General features: G+C 38.6%; 1 protein-coding gene across 1 annotated transcript in view; it reads right to left on the bottom strand.

The window, feature by feature from the left end:
• Positions 1-5,553: 5,553 nt before the first annotated feature.
• Positions 5,554-17,696, bottom strand: part of LOC150085786 (uncharacterized) — a 74,381-nt gene continuing 62,238 nt past the window's right edge. Inside the window, exons 2-3 of the mRNA XM_090374250.1 lie at positions 15,269-15,479; positions 5,554-7,485 (exon numbers count right to left, since the gene is read on the bottom strand). Coding sequence (XP_090230376.1) covers positions 5,937-7,485; positions 15,269-15,479 — 1,760 coding nt within the window. The 3' untranslated portion in view covers positions 5,554-5,936. The remainder of the gene's footprint in view (positions 7,486-15,268; positions 15,480-17,696) is intronic.

Below are 17,696 nucleotides of genomic sequence, written 5' to 3'. Positions count from 1 at the left end.
CGGAGTGTTCTACTTTATATCGTTGAATCTGCTTTTCTCTTTTCCAGAATTCGCAGTTCTTAGAATAGGCGGAATGATCCCCCTTACAATTTGGACACTTTGGTTGCTCGGCTGGACAGTTCTGATTGGTATGATCTTGAGATCCACAGTTGGAACAGATAGGGACTCCACGGCATGCCATTTGTGAATGACCATACTTTTGGCATTTAAAGCAGCGGAGAGGATTCGGAATGTATGGTCTGATGTTACAATTTAGGTACCCGGCCTTTACCGATGTAGGTGGTTTGGGAGTGTTAAAGGTCAGTATCAAATTTCTAGTTGGAGTAAGTATACCATCTCTAGTAACATTAATCCTTCTCACCGCAATGACGCCTTGATCTTCTAGCTCATTTTTAATTTCTTCTTCTGAGACACTAATAAGGTCCCATTCAGAAATTACTCCTTTTGATGTGTTTAGGCTGTTATGGGGAGAGACTGCTACTGGGATCCCTCCAAAAGTTCTCATCTGAAGCAGTCTTTCTGCATGTTTGGCACTGGCTGTCTCGACTAAAATGTCGCCTGATTTCAGTCTCTTGACATTTTTTGGTGTTCCAGCTACACTTTCTAGGCATTTTTGTATTACAAATGGCGACAGTTTTCCCAATGGCTGTTCTGATGTTGAGTGGAGGACTAGAAAGGTAGGTGCATGAAGCGATGTTATCTCCTTTTTTTGTCTTTTGGTAACATTTGTCTCATTATCCTCATTTTTCCGACTCAAAGGAGTCGGATCTTTGGGATCTGTGGTTATGATGTTTGGATCATTCATGTTTGCTCCTTTTAGCCCTGGGAGTGAGAGCTTTTCCTCCCAGGTTTCCGGCCCCGCCACGGGGAGGCAGGAGCGGTGCCACCTAGTGACCAAGCGGAAGTTGATTAGTAGTTAGTAAACTAGAAAATAAATAAAAGAAAGGTGTCTTTCCTTTCTTAGGATTCTTTGTGCTGGTACTTTTCAGCAACTATATATATATATGTACAATAGAGAATTTTCTTTAAACTCTATAAACGTGTATCACTATCACTTTAGAAATCGCTTTATAATCGCAGAGATATCGCCTGATCACTAGAAACGCTTGGCACTCGGGGCCTTAATTGAAAGAAGTGAGTAGGCTAGTACCAGGGATGGGTTGAAGGTAGGTGGAAAGCTTCTCTAACTCTCAACCAATTCATGCTCCTGGAAAAGCATAGGATTAAACTGGGTAGGTATGTTATAAAAAAAATAATAAATAATCTTACTTGGATTTAACGTATTACAATATGCACGGGGTCCTATTTAATTAGGCGTACTCACTTTCCAACCTGTCAATAGATGATAAATGGATAAAAAATATATTTTTTCTTTTTTCCAAATTTCTGCATGCCTCCTTTTTAAGTTGCGAAAATTCTCTTGTTTCTTAAACCTTAATCGATTTTGTTAATTTCTGATCTCTAGTGATCAACCACATTGTCGTAGCCACCAATTGTCTTTCACCAAATTGCCATACACAAAACTATGATGCATCAAATTGTTTTGCACAAAGCTGTTGTTCAATTAATTGACCTGTACCCGTTAGTACCTTGTATCCGTACGTGCGTGTATTTTTCGGGTGGTTTGTTGTCAGGACGACAAGCCTGGGTTTTCTGGAGAATAAACCCACGCAACCCTCGACTGAAGCCAAATAACTCAACCGCTTTATGATAAAGGCCAATAATAATTCCTCGTGCAATAATAATCGACGGGATTCGAACTCTGGTCTTTTCCACCCAGTGTGGGAGGACCGTGATATAACCACTGTTACATTGGCGAGAGCTTGTCAAATTAACAACAACATTTAGTGTATGTTGATATCTATTTATTCACCCACCCCCACAATTTCAGACTACTTATTAGATTGATGTTCTAACATTTTAAGTTAGCATTTTGTTATGTGACAAATGTAATTTTATATCCTTGCCTATTATGATTATTCCAGATAAACACTAAGTCAAAAAACCTCGTTGAGAGTCCGTTGACCTTCATTTTCCTATCTTTTTGTTTTATTTATTTATTTCGATTTTCTTTCTTTTATTTATTTAAACTAGTGACCGCTAATTTTTGTAATTGTGTCTTCTGCATTATACGATAGAAATTACTTATCTAAAATAAGTATTCAGCTCAAAAACTAATTTTATTACCACTTAAGACCCCATTGTGCGATATATGTTTAATCTCACCATGAAGTAAGAGTCGTTGCTGTTTGCTCATTTTAAGTCGCGATAGTAGTATATATGAGTAATGCGCCTATTGTCTTCACTGTGTCCATCCGTCCACATGTAACAACATAACTGGACTTCTAACAGATTGATTTTCATAAAAGTTTATATTTGAGTCTTTTAGAAAGAAAAATAAAAATCTCGATACATTCCAAATTTCATTAAAATCGGACTAACAGAAATCCGACAATTACTATTTGTTTGTTCGTCCGTCCACATGTAATAACTCGGGTCTTAGCAGATGGATTTTAATGAAATTTTATATTTGGCTCGTTTAGAACGATTAATTTATCTACTAAATTTTATCTATTAATTTTTGTTTTCTATTAAGTAAGCAAGCGAACTACACCTCTTTATTAAAATTATGTGTTTTGACATGCTAGAACACTCGCTATTTTAGACTAATTTATTTATTATTCTTAATTAGTATTGTTTCGCTTGTACAGTAGTTATCTTTTTGCTATTTTAGTGTATTATGATTACGATGCGTAACTGATGTTCTTTATCATGTAATTATATACAGGTCAGCTTTTCTTTTTTGCTTAGTTTCTCTATGATTTCCTGTATTAGTGCTATCTAATTAAAATTTTCATTTCTTATTTGGGCCAACATACTTTTAATTATTCTATTTTTAATAATGTAAAATATAAACAGAGATGGCCTGGCCTCAATTTTATATTGGTGGTGGCCACAGAAAAACAATTGTTTGATAATTGGACATCCTTCCATCCATTTAAAATACCAGATGTCTGATGGTTTATTTCTTCACTTTTGCAGTCATATTTTATTCTCTGAGATTTAATAATTTAAGTAAATATATTGATTCGTTGGATTTTAGCAGCTATTGCATCTTTTCATATTAATGTGTAATTTACTCAAAGCTATTACGTTAATTTTAATCGTTTTAATTATAATTTTTAATTATTTAAATGATATTTTAATTTGTGTTCTAATTTTAATGCGCCAGGAAAATAGTTAATCGAGAAGTTTGTTCTTTTAAAGTTCGCCAAGGATAAAAGCTAATTGTTCATCCAACGTTTCTCCTCAAGCTAAGGATGCCTGAGTATCCGTGTCTTTAGATTTAATATAAGTTATCAAGATTCTGAGTTTTATTGGTTTGTTCCTCTGTGAATTATCTGATTTATTCTGACAGTGAACATAACCAAGAAACATTATGAAGGGTATTAATAGTTGTTTGATAGCTACTGTTCACATTGGTCTTCATATGTAAGATCCTTGTACCAAAGAAAGTTCCTAGTGAGAGAATTTTTACAGAGGACTGGTTAATTTACAAGATCATTGCTAATCCTCAAAGAGCTAGGAACATGGCCGTAAAAGACCAATTTCAACTGGATTTCTGACAATTCTTAAGAAGTTGAGCTTGTTGATCTCTATCGAAAAAAATTCTCACTAGGATATGAGCAGATCTGCAGTTTTCGATTGGATCTCTTCCAATGTTTCCAATGTACAACACACTACCATACTATACTCTGTATCCACTATTCGATGATCCAAAGGCTATTGGGGCTAGGCCTCACTGTAAATGATGTCTGACGTTCTTTGGCGTTATCGGTCTAGTATGCAGTACTGCACCATTCGCTGGGAAGGACATCTGAATATTCTTGGTAGGGTAATGTATATGAAAGATACATTGTGTGTGCATATACATAACTTAAATGCTGCTTATCAGTCCAGTTTTCTGAAGAGTATTCGATTCATGCTTTCGTCCATTTCCATCCTTTTTTTTCCTGTTTGTTACATACGAGTGGATCAAGGCTTACTCGTACTTATGCCCTCTTCATCTCTGTAGCTGGCAAAATTCGTATTTTAATTTTTAGTCATCAAGGGCGTTATTGTTTTATTTCTTCGGCGTCATTAATTTACTTTACTACTTTTGTTATCTTTGAATTACGCCAATATTGCGTAGAGTTTATTTTATTCATTTTATTGCGTATTTAATATTTATACATTCATTGCCCTCAAAATTAGAAATTAGAAACCTTTATTCAATATCTGGTAGAGCCGCCTTTTGCAGGAATTACAGGTAGGACACTGATCTATAGGTGTCTGAAGGAATACAGATCTAGATTTAGCCATTCTTCCATCAGGATATTTGCCAGCTGGTGTATCTTGGTCGATAGAGAAATGCGAAGCGGAATTGCCCTGTCCAACATATACCTGATATTCTCAATTGGATTCAGATGTGTAGAAGTAAGAGGTCAGGGTGGATGACGGGAATGTTTCTCTACCCATCAAACTTTTGCATGGTGGATAGTTGCATTGTCGTCTTGAAAGAATCCATCGTTCGCAATCCCTGTAAAAATGAAGCATTGCATTGGTGAGTCCGGCACGACCGTCTAACGGCATGAGCGGACCCTGTCATTATGAGTGTACCAATAGAACATACCCTATACCATGATACCACCTCCAGTTGCTTGAGTGGCAGACACGATGCAGTTTGGATTCATGTCTTCATGAGTTTTACGCCACGCTGTCGCTTTACCATGAGCAAAATAAAGTAATTTCAGACTTCCCAGACCATATGATCCTTTTTTATACTGTTCCACAGGCCAGTTGTGTTGCAGCACCACTCCAGTCCAATCTTTCAATTTTATACAGAAAGAAGTGGCTTGCATACAAGCAAACAACTAACAAGTTCCCAGATCTTCAACCCCCTCCCGCTGCATAGTTTAGTTGAAAATGGATCTTTTTTCTTTGCCTAAATAGAACTTTTCCGTCATTTGCCTTCTATTCTGATGCATTCGCTTTAAATTCCTGCGGTCTGTCTCGTTCTTGGAGTACCAACTTTCTGCCAGATTTCTTCCTTTTAGAACTGCTTCTCCAGTATATAATCAACGGAAGAAGAAAATCCTCCCTTCATTGCATACTTTTGAAATGGTTGCTTTCGATACACCACTGATTTCATTTCTTTTCTTGGTTGTGGCTCCTGCTCAACCTACTCTAACATTTCCACTCTTCTGAAAATTGGAAAGATTATTTGCCCATGACTAAGAGCCCTAGGAAACCGTACAGTATTTATCTAATACTAAAGAAGCGATCGTATCATATTATGTGACAATTTGCATTTGCATACCGTAACCAACTGCGAAATGGTAATTTACTTTTTGGCAAGTGAGTGTATATATATATATGTTACTCCTGCATTTTCCAAATAATTTAAGAACCAAAAGTAATAAAGAATTACGCGAACCTTCTTGATAAATAAAAATTTACACTTAGGTTTTTGCGTTCAAGAAAACTGGAATAAATATTGAGCAAAACAGCCTGTGCCACTGAAATGTGTTATTAATAATTGAATTACACATTCATCTTAACACTCTTCTAACATTATCTCCAGATAACACGAAATCACTTGTGGATTACATGCAATTGTACCAGCTTACTGTGATATGCGTGTTTCTGGATCCACTTGCCAAAGACTAAAGAAAGAACCTCATCTGATGTTTCTGGACGTTCTTGATATTACTACCCCTTCAGAATCTTTTCACGACAAAAGTAAGTTGCGAGGGAGCACCTCTCATTCTAATCACTAGGTGTCAGATAACATCTGACAGATACGTTCTATGGGATGATAACTCTGAGATACTCAGAAAAAAAAGCATTCACTGATTATGCGTTACTCTGAGGTTTGATTTCTGCCAAGAAGCTCCCTACGAAGCGCTGTGTTCGATAATATTGGAGCAGATCAACCAGTCTTGACTGAAATCAGGCTTTTTTAATACTAACGACTTTCCCACAACACTCAAAGGCCCAGACAGAGGCAGCATTCTGGTTGTGAAAAAATAGCGTGCGATTTGAGGCTGTCCTTGGTGGAATTTAAAAGGAGGCACGTCAAGAGTGCCGAGGACGTTTGAGATATCACCAACCTGACAGCGTTGAGGAGTACTATCGGAGCAGTGACAAGGATAGACATCATCAGTAGATACGTTGTAAGGGTTATAGATTGGTCCTGCTTCGCCACACTCTTCTGTGCTGTACCGTTGTCTAGGCGTGCGAACTCCTTTAGTGTGCACTGCCCAACGGTGGTGAAAAGTCTTTTGTAGAAGAGTGTCTTCGGGATAAGAAAGTTCCACATAAATTGACGTGTCTCCAGCGGGATCGTCCTTTTCTTGGCGTAGAATAATCTGACCTTGGAGTGGTTCATCAAAAGTTGTAAATGCAGTTTTTATGGGAATGCTGTTTGCTTCGATATTGGAGCACGCCATTGGCTTACCGTTGGGATAATAGATCACCACGGCACGACCAGATATGCTGTTTCCCCCAAACAATGCTAGTTGAGGATCGCTTATTTGCAAGAAATGCTTTTTGCGGTTATGCAGAGTTCCGAACTTACCACTTAAATCACCAGCTGCATAATAATCGAAGGTACCTTTCCCAGGATCTGGAACGCTATCTGGAGGCACTTTTAGAGGGTTATATATAACGCCTCGAATGTTGGGACACACGACTGCATCGTCTCCTCGATAAAGGAGGGGTAATTCATCAACTCCAAAGCTGTAAGCCTCTTGATTGAGATGATCTAAATCTATGGTGACAAGAGTAGGGTCGTAGGGAGACTCCTGGACAAAAGCTATTTCTCCAGAAGCGTGTCTTTTGAATCTCGCGACTGCTCTTTTTGGTTTAATGAACTGCAGCTGAGCGCATGCCAAGATTTCTTTGAGATTTTTGTCACTGTAGAGAACAATATAAAGTGTACCGTCTGATGCCTCTAGATCTGGTACTTCAGAAAATACGGTGAACGAGCGGCTGACAATGAGATTTGGAGCATTGCCGACGGCCATTTCTGTCGTGGGGGTTGCCAGAACTGTCAATAAATCTATGACATCTCTGCACTGAGTTAATTCGTTTAATACGACTTCATCAGCTGTCCCAGCAGTGTTATCCTGCAGTATGGCCCACCTGTGCAGGGAATCACGACGTGTTCCACTGACGTAATACAGATGGGATCCAACTGAAGTTCCGGCGCTGCTCTTTCGCAATATCACTTCTCCTCCAACAGGCGTGTGGAATTGTGCGCGATACGTACGAACCTTGCTGGTAGAACGAATGGTTGTGCAAGATGTACGGCCAGTCACGACACTTTTGAGAACTAGACTTCTCTCAAGAATTGAATTTAAATTTGTGGCACTTCTTTTATCGGATACGATGAGGTCACGCCCAGATTCCAAGTTGCCGTGTTCAGATGACATGTCGTTGATCCTGAAAACAAAAAAAAATGAATTAGATTATTAAAAATGAATTAATGCTGCAGTACCTGAGTAGCTGCGTTATACTTAAATCCTTTATTGACAGCAATTTTCTTAATACTAGAAATTATTTTTTGTAAACGTGAGCAATTATGAGTTAGCTCTAATTTAGCAAATAGAAAACTGCCACCAATAAGAGCGATTGGAAAATAGCGAATTAGTTTCCCATTTGTGTCATTCGAAGTGGGAGTTGGGGGGGAGGGTTTCTTTATTGATTTTCACAAAAGCAATTCATGTCCTGATGCACTGTGTAGTACTTTTGTGATGACTATCATTTCACACATGCTGTGTTCAACGCTTGTTGGTCTGTTTGGAGAATGGGTGGGAAGATAAACTTTACTGTTTTACTATCAGTAAAGTTAAAAACTTTACTGATAGTGTTCAGACGTTAAAGAGAACTTTTCCTAGCCACAGGTAATATCAACTATGTACATAATCCTTTCATTGAAATAAATATTCTCTCGCTCGTGCTACCTTTCATTTTTTGCCTACACTTATTAGTTAATTAATTAAAATAAGCAATTATTCAATTAGACACTACAGTGAATATATACAGTGGGGTTCAAATTATTGCACCACTCGCAAAATTCACCGAATTTCTGTGAAATTTAGCAATCAATCATATATGTTTTGTAGTTGCATCATTTCTCTCTCGTAGACAATGTCTCGTGCCACACATGACTGCAATCATCCTAGCGGCAGTATAAATACAGTGCATATGCCACGAGCCCAGTATTTTGTGCTATCGTAATGGCTGTTTTCACAATTATATTTGTGAAAATATAATTGTGAAAACAGCAATACTTTTCCACTTAGGAAACGTATTGCTGCTGCTTTGAATGCAGAGGGACATTCTCCGCATGACAGAGCTAAAAGGATTCACTGTAAATCAGTCAACAGTGGCATGTTTATTATGAAAATTATCAGAAACTGGTCTAAACAGAAAGAAAGGAAATGAACGTCCACGAATAACTTCAGCAGCTCAGGGCAGATTTCTGGTCCGTCTGTGTGTCAGAAACAGAAGATCCCCCATCGGAAGATCTCAAAACAGCTTGGGAGGAAGATACAGGAGTAAAAGCACGTCTGCTACCGTGAGTAGGCACCTTTTCTCATCGGGATTAGTAGCACGTTGCCCAAGAAAAAAGCTTGTATCGGGAAGGTTGTCAAATTCTGGCAGATCTGAAGGACAGCATTAGACGTCATGTGCCGGCCATTCCAGTTGACATGTTATATTCTGCTGTAGCAAATACTGTTTTCGAAGTGAAACTGTTGTTGACCAAAATGGAGGACACATTGAACAATTGTAGCGCTGTTCAAGTGATTTGTATTGCCACAGCGCCATATAGTGACAAATTTTGTAACTAATTTTTTTTTCCAATAAATGGCGAGCGCATTCTTTATGGTACCTGTTGCCCAAATTTCTCTCCAGTACGAGCCTTAGAACTCGCTTCAGAACCCTCTACATAGGGATACTTTAATTTTAACAACCCTGTATATTTATCCATAAGGCATAAAAGTAATTTTTTTTCTGCAATTAACAGTTTCATATGTGTATTGTTATTGCTTATTTATGTCCTTTCAGCTTTTTCTAAAATATTAGCTGCTAGTATAAGGACAAACAACCTAAAAAATGATGCAATTTCTTCAGCACCGTGGTATCATCATGAGTCCATTTAGAGTTAGTACACCCTTTCAGGGCTTTTCCAGGGTCCTCAAGGCGGGCACGGTGGTTACGATCAACGCCCTTCCACGTCGCGTGAAGAAGACCGTTGGAATTATTAAAAATTCCATTCCTAGCGTTGAGACAGTAAGAATTTGAGAACTCTTTTTTTTTTTAACACACTGGCCGATTATTTTGGTCTCGGGCAAGGATTGATTTAATACCTCGATAACTCAATTTTCATCCAACAAATAGGAAAACCGAACGAAGAACAGACACGATATACTGGCGCCTCATGTCCCTAGTTGTCTTGGTGCCTTAACACACACACACACACACTCTTCTTCCATTTTAGATAAGTATATTTGCAGAGATGCTTTTGCACAGTATTAAATAGATGCTTTTGAAAAGCATCTGTGAAATTATAATAAAACAAAATGCATAAAATATTTTCTGTTGCCTTTAACAGTTATCTGAGAATAAGTACTGTTAATTCTTACTGCGCTGTCTGACAAATTAAACTCCTCCATAATCCTTGGCCATAAGAAGGATAAAAACCACCCGATGGCATTCAACACAGACACTGTGCATTTATCATGTCTTTCTTTCAGGAGTGTTTAAAACATTCCCACCCTTAAACTATTCAGTTAAAGAAAGGCACGGATTCTCTTGAAGACTTGTTTCACCTTCCTCTCGGCGTTTTTTTCCCCTCGTTTCGGATGTTTTCCTTATTTTTAGGTTCCCGTCTCGCGAAACAGGAAGTGGGTCAACTAACCTGTTTTCTGAAGACATACATTCATTGCATAAGCAAAAGAGAATGTGAACGTGAGGAGTATGAGGAAAACACCTAAGATGACGTTTTCTGAGCGCCACCAGCCAGTTTGACACACAATAAAAAGGGAGCCTGAAATACACCGTGATACTAGCAAAAAACAATTTATCTTGAAAGACTGGAAAGAATTTAGTGTTATCTTTAGCTACCGCCCACCAAATTAGCTTTTCTTTGAGTTTATCACCCAGTGTGCCCATCTTTTCTTTTATTTCCCAAGCCTTCACTTTTCATAAATGGAAACTGTGTCATTTAAAGGTTATTGAGAAGGAGTTTTATTAAGTTTGCTTAATAAGTGACACAAAAAGACGTCAACTGTACAGCACAAATTTCAAATTAGACATTTTCAAAAAGTGGACTAAAATAAGGAACGTTACTGGAATTGGTGCAACATTGAATTTGGGTAGGAGGTCACCTAACATACTTTCTTCAGACCGGACACTGACCTGCTTGGAAAAGCCTCAAAATGTTCCTCGAATCATCAACAGGATGCGTACCTGGAATTTTCCAAATGGGCGACGAGAGACATGCTCTGAACCACCGAAGACCAATTATGCAAGGTGGTACTTTTAATGATCTCTAAGCAGATAAAGCTAGACGATGATGGTCAAACATACTGTTGACAACAGGGGCTTCAGGAACGCAGTCTCCTTCTACTGCATACGTCTTGTTAATGACATTCTTCATCAGAAACTTCTACGGTTAAAATGGTATTGCTTTAAGGCATTAACTAAGTTGAAATTGTCCAAAACGATTTATAAAACAGCACGCTACAAAAAAACTGGCGTGTCTTGAAATAGGCAGCTTATTATAGCTCTGATATAATCGATTGCTTGTCACAATCCTTCGATACTATTCTAAGGAAAAAAAAAAAGAAGTTTCTCAGAAGTATTTCTCGAAGGCGGAATGGTAAGTACAGTAATTATTTCATCGTTGGATCAAAAGCGGAAAGTCTGCTTGGAAATTAACTTCTATTTGTCTGTTCGTTTTTCAGTTCTCCATTGGCTCCCCAGCTCGTTATTTGATACATGTATTCTTTACACCGATTGCTTTGAAGATGGGGGGAGAAGTTTAGAGAAGCGAATGAAAGAAAAAAAAAAGGAGAAGGAAAAAAAACGGACGTCTTATGTGGAAGGAGTGTTTCATAAACAGACCGAGAATCTAAAACAACCCTAGATTACGAAACTCATCGCTGATTACTAACGTTTAATTTAAAATCTACAGCAGCGGAAACGGAGGGATTCCAGACTTGTTTATCCTGCTGTCTGCTACGACACAGATGTGTCTCCTCGTTCTGCTAATATTTTAGACTTCGCCACTGTATTACTGATAGCCGTTTACTTCCCAGAGCTGCCATTAATAACCTTCTTCCCAGCCTGGATATTGGCGATCTTGCTTCAACAGCTGTCCCTAGTCCTCTTGACTAGACAAGAGCTCACTCGGTGTTTACCGAAACACCGGGAGGAACGAAAGGGGATGGAAAAAGAGGGGGCGGAGGCTTCCCTCCTAATTTCTCTCGCGATAAGTAAGAAGACGGACGCTTCTTCTCGCACACTAAAGTATTTTAGTTTGTCGTTTACCCGTATTTAGTGTCCAATATAGCATTTTTATTTAGGTTTCGGAGATTTGGACTTTGGGTCGTACTTTTAATAGCATATAAAAGACTTTACTCGACTCTTAATGTAGTAGATGTGCTTATAAACAAAGTCTATGGCATCCACTAAAGTAGGCAAGGCAGCCCACTTCTATAAGCTATAAAAGTCACATTTTTTTGAATAAAAACACGTCATTTCGTGTTTTTATTCAAAATTTGCAAGAAGTTAATCTCACGACTTAAATTCGACAAAACTAAAACATTCACTTGGAAATGAAACTGAAACTCTGTGAAGTTTAATTGAATACTGAAACCTAAAAAGAAAGAATAACAAAAGGGGAAAATTACTCAGTGTTAAACGCTAGTTTTCAAATGCAAAACACCTTTTCTGGCTTCAGGACACGGATTTCAGTGTGATTGTCCTGATCGGCTTGAATTTAATGTGCATTTTATGGATAATTATTAACTTCTTATTTGCATATACACATTAATTAGCACTTCTGCATCTGTCTAAGAATTTGATGAATGGCCACTGCGTTAACCTAGTTCTCAAGCACTTGTTTTCTTTAGTTCCTAATTTCATTAACGTAACTTCACTTTCTGAAGAACAGAAAGAGAAAAGAATTTGCATCAACGATAGAATTTGATGTACAGAACAACGTGAACTATTACCAATATTACTACACTGTTCAATTTTTATAAAGCATATTTTCCTAACTTTTATATTCATATTTTAAAGTTTATAATTATTATTTTTTAAAATTTTATTTGCTAATTTTAGTGACAAAATTGGCAAGATGACAGAATGGCTGCCATCTTGTCAATTTTAAGGGTTTTGAGGTTGATGCGCCATTAAAGAGTTTTATGGCGCATCAACCTTATTGGTTTAATTGTTGATGCGCCATAAAACCCTTAAACAAACAAACTTTACTTTAAAGGATAAGAAGTTGGAACAGCGAGACTGAATCGCGTCACCTGGTCTTCAACTGTAAATTTTAACATCTAGCACAATGAGTACGATCCCCGTTCTTTCACACTCTGTGAAAAAGAATTTGGTTCGAATCCTGCAGTGATGGCAGGATTTTTTATGGTTTTTTTTTTCAGTTTTTTCCAGTCTGGAAGCGAAGATGACATGGTTTTATCGCTCAGAAACTCGGATTTTTCAACCAACAAACAGGCAACCCAATCGAAACTGGAGACAATTTATGGAAACGTTGTGCTCAATACGTAGTACAGTATAACTGAATTGTCACCAGTATCAGGACAGATAAACAGTGGTGCTTAATGCGAGCAACTTTTCCCCAGGAGGCCAGTATGCCGCTTATCTCAATAGGTATCATGGACATGTAGCTTAGAGATATGTCGACCATCACGGTATATTCTTCTTTGACCTCGAAACATGCATCTTTCATCCCGAAAGCAGCTCTGCGGCATCAAAGAAAGGTACAGCTATAAACTAATACTGATCATCGTACTTTTGACATCAACTCAGATGTCAAAAGTACGACGTTTCCATAAGCCATTACCATTATCAAAGAGAACTACAAAAGATAGCCTGAAACAATTCGTAAACAAACAAAAAAATAGCCTAGAAAACAGTATGTCATTCAAGGAAATGACGAATGTGTCAATACCCATCCTCCCAGGTAGAACAAAAGTATACTGAAATGAATCAGTGGGTTATGAAACGCATGCAGACATCCTGTTTGCTAATGCATGACCAAACAAGTAGCTAAACCAATCCATTCGAAACAGATTTCCGAGTATGAGGTGGTTCAGCCAAAAAAAAAAGAAAAGAAAAAGAGAGCCGAATAAAAGCTAAACGGAATGAAAACGCAGCCTTCGCATGGAGGGGAAGGAAGCATCTATTGAGGAGAAAAATGTTGTAAGGCTGTCAGCCTAACAACAGTTTCTCTCATGATCCCCGAACCCTTCTCCAATCCTGTCTATCCTAAAATATGCAACAGCCAAAGAGAATAAACAATCGCAACAGAATGCGTGCTACAATATAAAGAGAAACGGCACAGTGAGAGAAATTAGAATCGACAATGATCCAAGGGGTGATGCTACGTAACAGGAGTAAACTTTCTGCAAATATAGAGTGAGAACACTTACGAAAGGGGGAAGGACAGATCATGAGAACCATAAATCACTATGGCTAATTCAGGAATCCAATGATAACACTTTTGCAGTACCACACGTATAACAGCGTTTGGATCAAGCGCATAAATATATAGGATTTGTATTGGAGAAGTCCTAAAAGCTACAAGAGCAGTTCTCAAATCAGTATGCTGCATAGCCGTTGCCAAGAACTTCTCCTGGCAGAGCCGTCTGGACGTTAGCCCATATGCGCTAGGGGTATTAGGTTTTGCCACCAAAATATGTCCCATATTAAACTACCATCGTCACCTGGCTGGATACAGTCTATAGTGCGCAGTGTTTCTTGTGCTAGGGCACCAGGAATTAACCCAACTCTGTTGTTGTTGTTTGGTTTTTAGGAGCATTAGCAACAAAGGCCATATTGCTCCGGGGATATGCGGTGGTGGTCATTCCCTGACCTTTCCACATCCTCCATATTTGGTGGTGACGGGCTCGAACCCCGGTCTAATCAAGAAGCGTGTGCTACGCACTGCTGCTGCTCCTGCCCACTATGGAGGCGGCAACCCAACTCTGTATCGTAGTACAAATTACATAAATGCCAGAGATAATGAGTTTTGGTGTTGATCTACATAATGTTGGGTTATCTTGGTTTGTTGTTCCTCCGGCATTTAACAGCGGAGACCCCTAATGGGACACCACGTTGCTCGTCTACGCTAGGAGGGCGTCTGCACAGGTAGCACACTGGTATCGTCACAGTCCTCCCTACACCGGGTGCAAAAGGCCGGGTTCGAATCACGTTGAAAAGGCGAGGAACTTTTATGGGCTTTTTTCATTCCATAGCTGAGTTAGCCGGTCTCAGGCGTAAAATTGAAAGTTACTTTCTAGGTGACCCTAATATAATAGTTTAGTTTTAGTTTTTTTTTATGGAAGCAGTTTCAGGAGAGAGGAACCATTACCAGAAGACTTGGCCAAGTTCGTACGAGGACTACATCAACCCGAATAGACCACTGTCTGGATCTAACAGAAAGATGGAACCCTACGACGTCTTGTCATCAACTGTCTCTTGAAGTTGCTGAGGCCACAGGTTAAAAAACCATTTCTAATAGGACTGTGTTAAGAAGGCTCAATTCAAATGGACTCTACGCAAGAAACCAGTGATTCGTATTCAATTAAACCCAAACCACCATAGACCTCATCTAAACTTAGTCATGAACATGTGACTTGGAGCCCTGACAAATGGGGTACGGTTCTATTCCCTGATTAGTCCAGTTTAGATTACAAAAAGGTTGTAGACGTTATTATATATGGAGACAACGAGGAATGGGGTACCATCCCTCCAACATCAGAGAAAGGGACACTTACGGTGGACGCGGTGTTCTCGTGTGGATAATGATCAACGGTCGCACGTTCTTTATGTTATTGTGCAAAGAAATTTCAAAAATTTCTTTGCACAATAATTTGAGGGAAGGGTCGTTTTCTTCTTATATATTTAGAAAGTTTAAATTAGAAAACAAATATTGGAGGAAATATTCTGAGTACTATTGGTTACTTACATTCTACCAATCAGTTCGCTTTTGCAGGGTGTAGTGGATGTTAGAAGCGAAGGAAATTCATAGATTTTCCACTGAAATTTATCTCCGGTGACATCACTCCTCACCAACGCTCTTACTGTGACAGCTTCATCTACCGGAAAAAACTCGACATTCCCTGTGATACCAGCAGAGTTAAAGGTAGCTACAAGACTTGAGGAAGACACTTGGCCATCTGCAGGGAAGAGGAAGAAACACAAGATCAAAAGGGAACGTGCATGCTTTACTTCAGAATTTCGTTCATATGCAAATTACTAAATAAATAATTTTCTTCTTTGTGGACACCTTCAATTAAGGAGTTTAGAAAGTACGAAGATATTACTGTAGTTCCGATTATTATCCAGATTCAGGCAGATCCTTGCTTAATGGGTACTTTAATGTGACCATTCAGTTAAGGTTCTATACTGGCGTCCAAAAATTAACTACAGCTATAAAATCGGAAATATAAATAAAAAATGTATTTGATGGAATTCTATCAAATCTTTGGTGGAAAATTATTAGAACATTTAATTATACTCACCTTGAAGAGAAACATGCCTGTTTTTCACTAATCATAACTACAAAAAAACCGGGATGTCAGTCCTGCACAATAAGGAGAACGATCAACCCGAAAACCAACCGACTCCCACAATTAGTTCTCATGGTGATTACAAGGGTGACGAAAAGGCCTTGTAGTAATAAATCCCACTCCTCTTAAAGAGTGGGACTCGCCTCATGAAAACACTTGGAGGTCATGCGTTTCAATTCTTCTCTGTAAAGCATACCCCAATATGCTCAATCGATTCAGATCAAAAGATCTGGCTGACTGTTCCATCTAAACAATCTCATCATTTGGAAGGAAATCGTAGGCTAACTGAACCCTATGCCTAAGAACATTATCGTTCATAAAAATTAATTCAGGCCCTGTTGCACCTCGAAAGGCTCAATGATTATTCCTATACGATTGAGCTCTCTATTATTACTTGAAGACGTATCCCAGCAGGCCTAGGTTCATTAGGCTTGAATTCGTAGAGTGTAGGCCAAAGAGGATCGTTGAGGTATACCCAACAGGGATGTGTTGGAAAGCTTCTTATTTTGGCAGCGTATTGGCAGAGTAGGCGTTGGTCTTCTAAGATAAAGCGGAGGATCATGTGCTTCTATGTACAAGCTCTGTACTTGCGAGATTCTGTAGGCACCTAATGCAGATCGCAGGGCAAAGTGTTGGATGGTGTTCAGAGACCGTAAGATGCTTTAATCGTGACCGGATTAGAGCACGATATAAATTCAGCATTGACTGCCTGTCAGCACCACAAGAAGTTGAGAATACTGCGCGAAGGATGTTTAATTTCTGAAAGTACGTAGTTCGCAGGTAAGTTAGATGCGTATGAAAATTAAGTTTGGTGTCTAAAATCAAACCCAATAGTCTTATGGAGTTGTTCATCGATATTTCTCTGCCTTTCGGTTTTAATACAGGTTCCGGATGAAGCGATCGTAATTTATAGAAGTGTATTGCTGCTGCTTTCCTCTCAGTTAATTGATTGCCATTGCATTTTGCTCAAGTTTAATTTTGGCTATTGCTAACTGTAATTGTCTTTCAATGGTAGCCATGTTTGTTGGTTGACAGAAAATAGCAAGATCATCTGCATACACAAGTTTGCACCGTAGCTGGGATGTCTCGAGAAATGCTACTGGCATGTAATGCAAAACGTGTAGCACTTAAAATCGATCCCAAAATTTCAAGTAAGATTCCAGAATGTGAAACATTCTGGAATCTAACTTGAAAGGTCCTGAGGTGAAGAAAATTCTGAATGAATCCAGGCAGGTTAGCCCTCATTCCAAGTTTGTATAAATCTTGGAGGATTCCATATATCCAGGTTATGTCGAATGCTTTGGTAATATCAAAAGTTATCATTACCATGTGCTGTTTTTTGACAAAAGTGTTTCGATGTGAGCTTTGACTGGACATCAGTTGTAGACCTGTTACGGCGGAAACCAAATTAGTGGTGTGTTATAGCATCTTTATCTTCAATAATCCAGACATTTTCTCATATGAATCATCTTTTCTAGTATCTTTCCTAAACAGCTGGTCAAGGATATAGGACGATAACTATTGGGGGAGGAAGCAGCATCTTTCCCCTGTTTTGCAATTGCTACCACTATTGACTGATGTCACGTAACAGGGTAAACATTCTCTTCGAAGATTCTGTTGTCAAATTTTAATAATGTAAATTTTGAGGCGAAGCATTATGTAGTAAATGCCATCTGCCCGAGCAGAACTATTTCGAGAATTCTAGAGAGCGTCATTGAGTTCAGTAATAGTGAATGGAAGGTTATAGGAATGTGATTGGTTTGTATTGAAGTTAATTTTAATTTTATATTTTTCTACAGACATTTTTGTGCGTCTAAATGAGGC

This window comes from Mastigoproctus giganteus, chromosome 5 (genome assembly GCF_048544385.1).
Source record: "Mastigoproctus giganteus isolate SK-2022 chromosome 5, ASM4854438v1, whole genome shotgun sequence".
NCBI classification, from domain to species: domain Eukaryota; kingdom Metazoa; phylum Arthropoda; class Arachnida; order Uropygi; family Thelyphonidae; genus Mastigoproctus; species Mastigoproctus giganteus.
The sequence above is the reverse complement of the archived record's forward strand: the minus strand, read 5'-3'. Positions and strand labels throughout refer to the sequence as shown.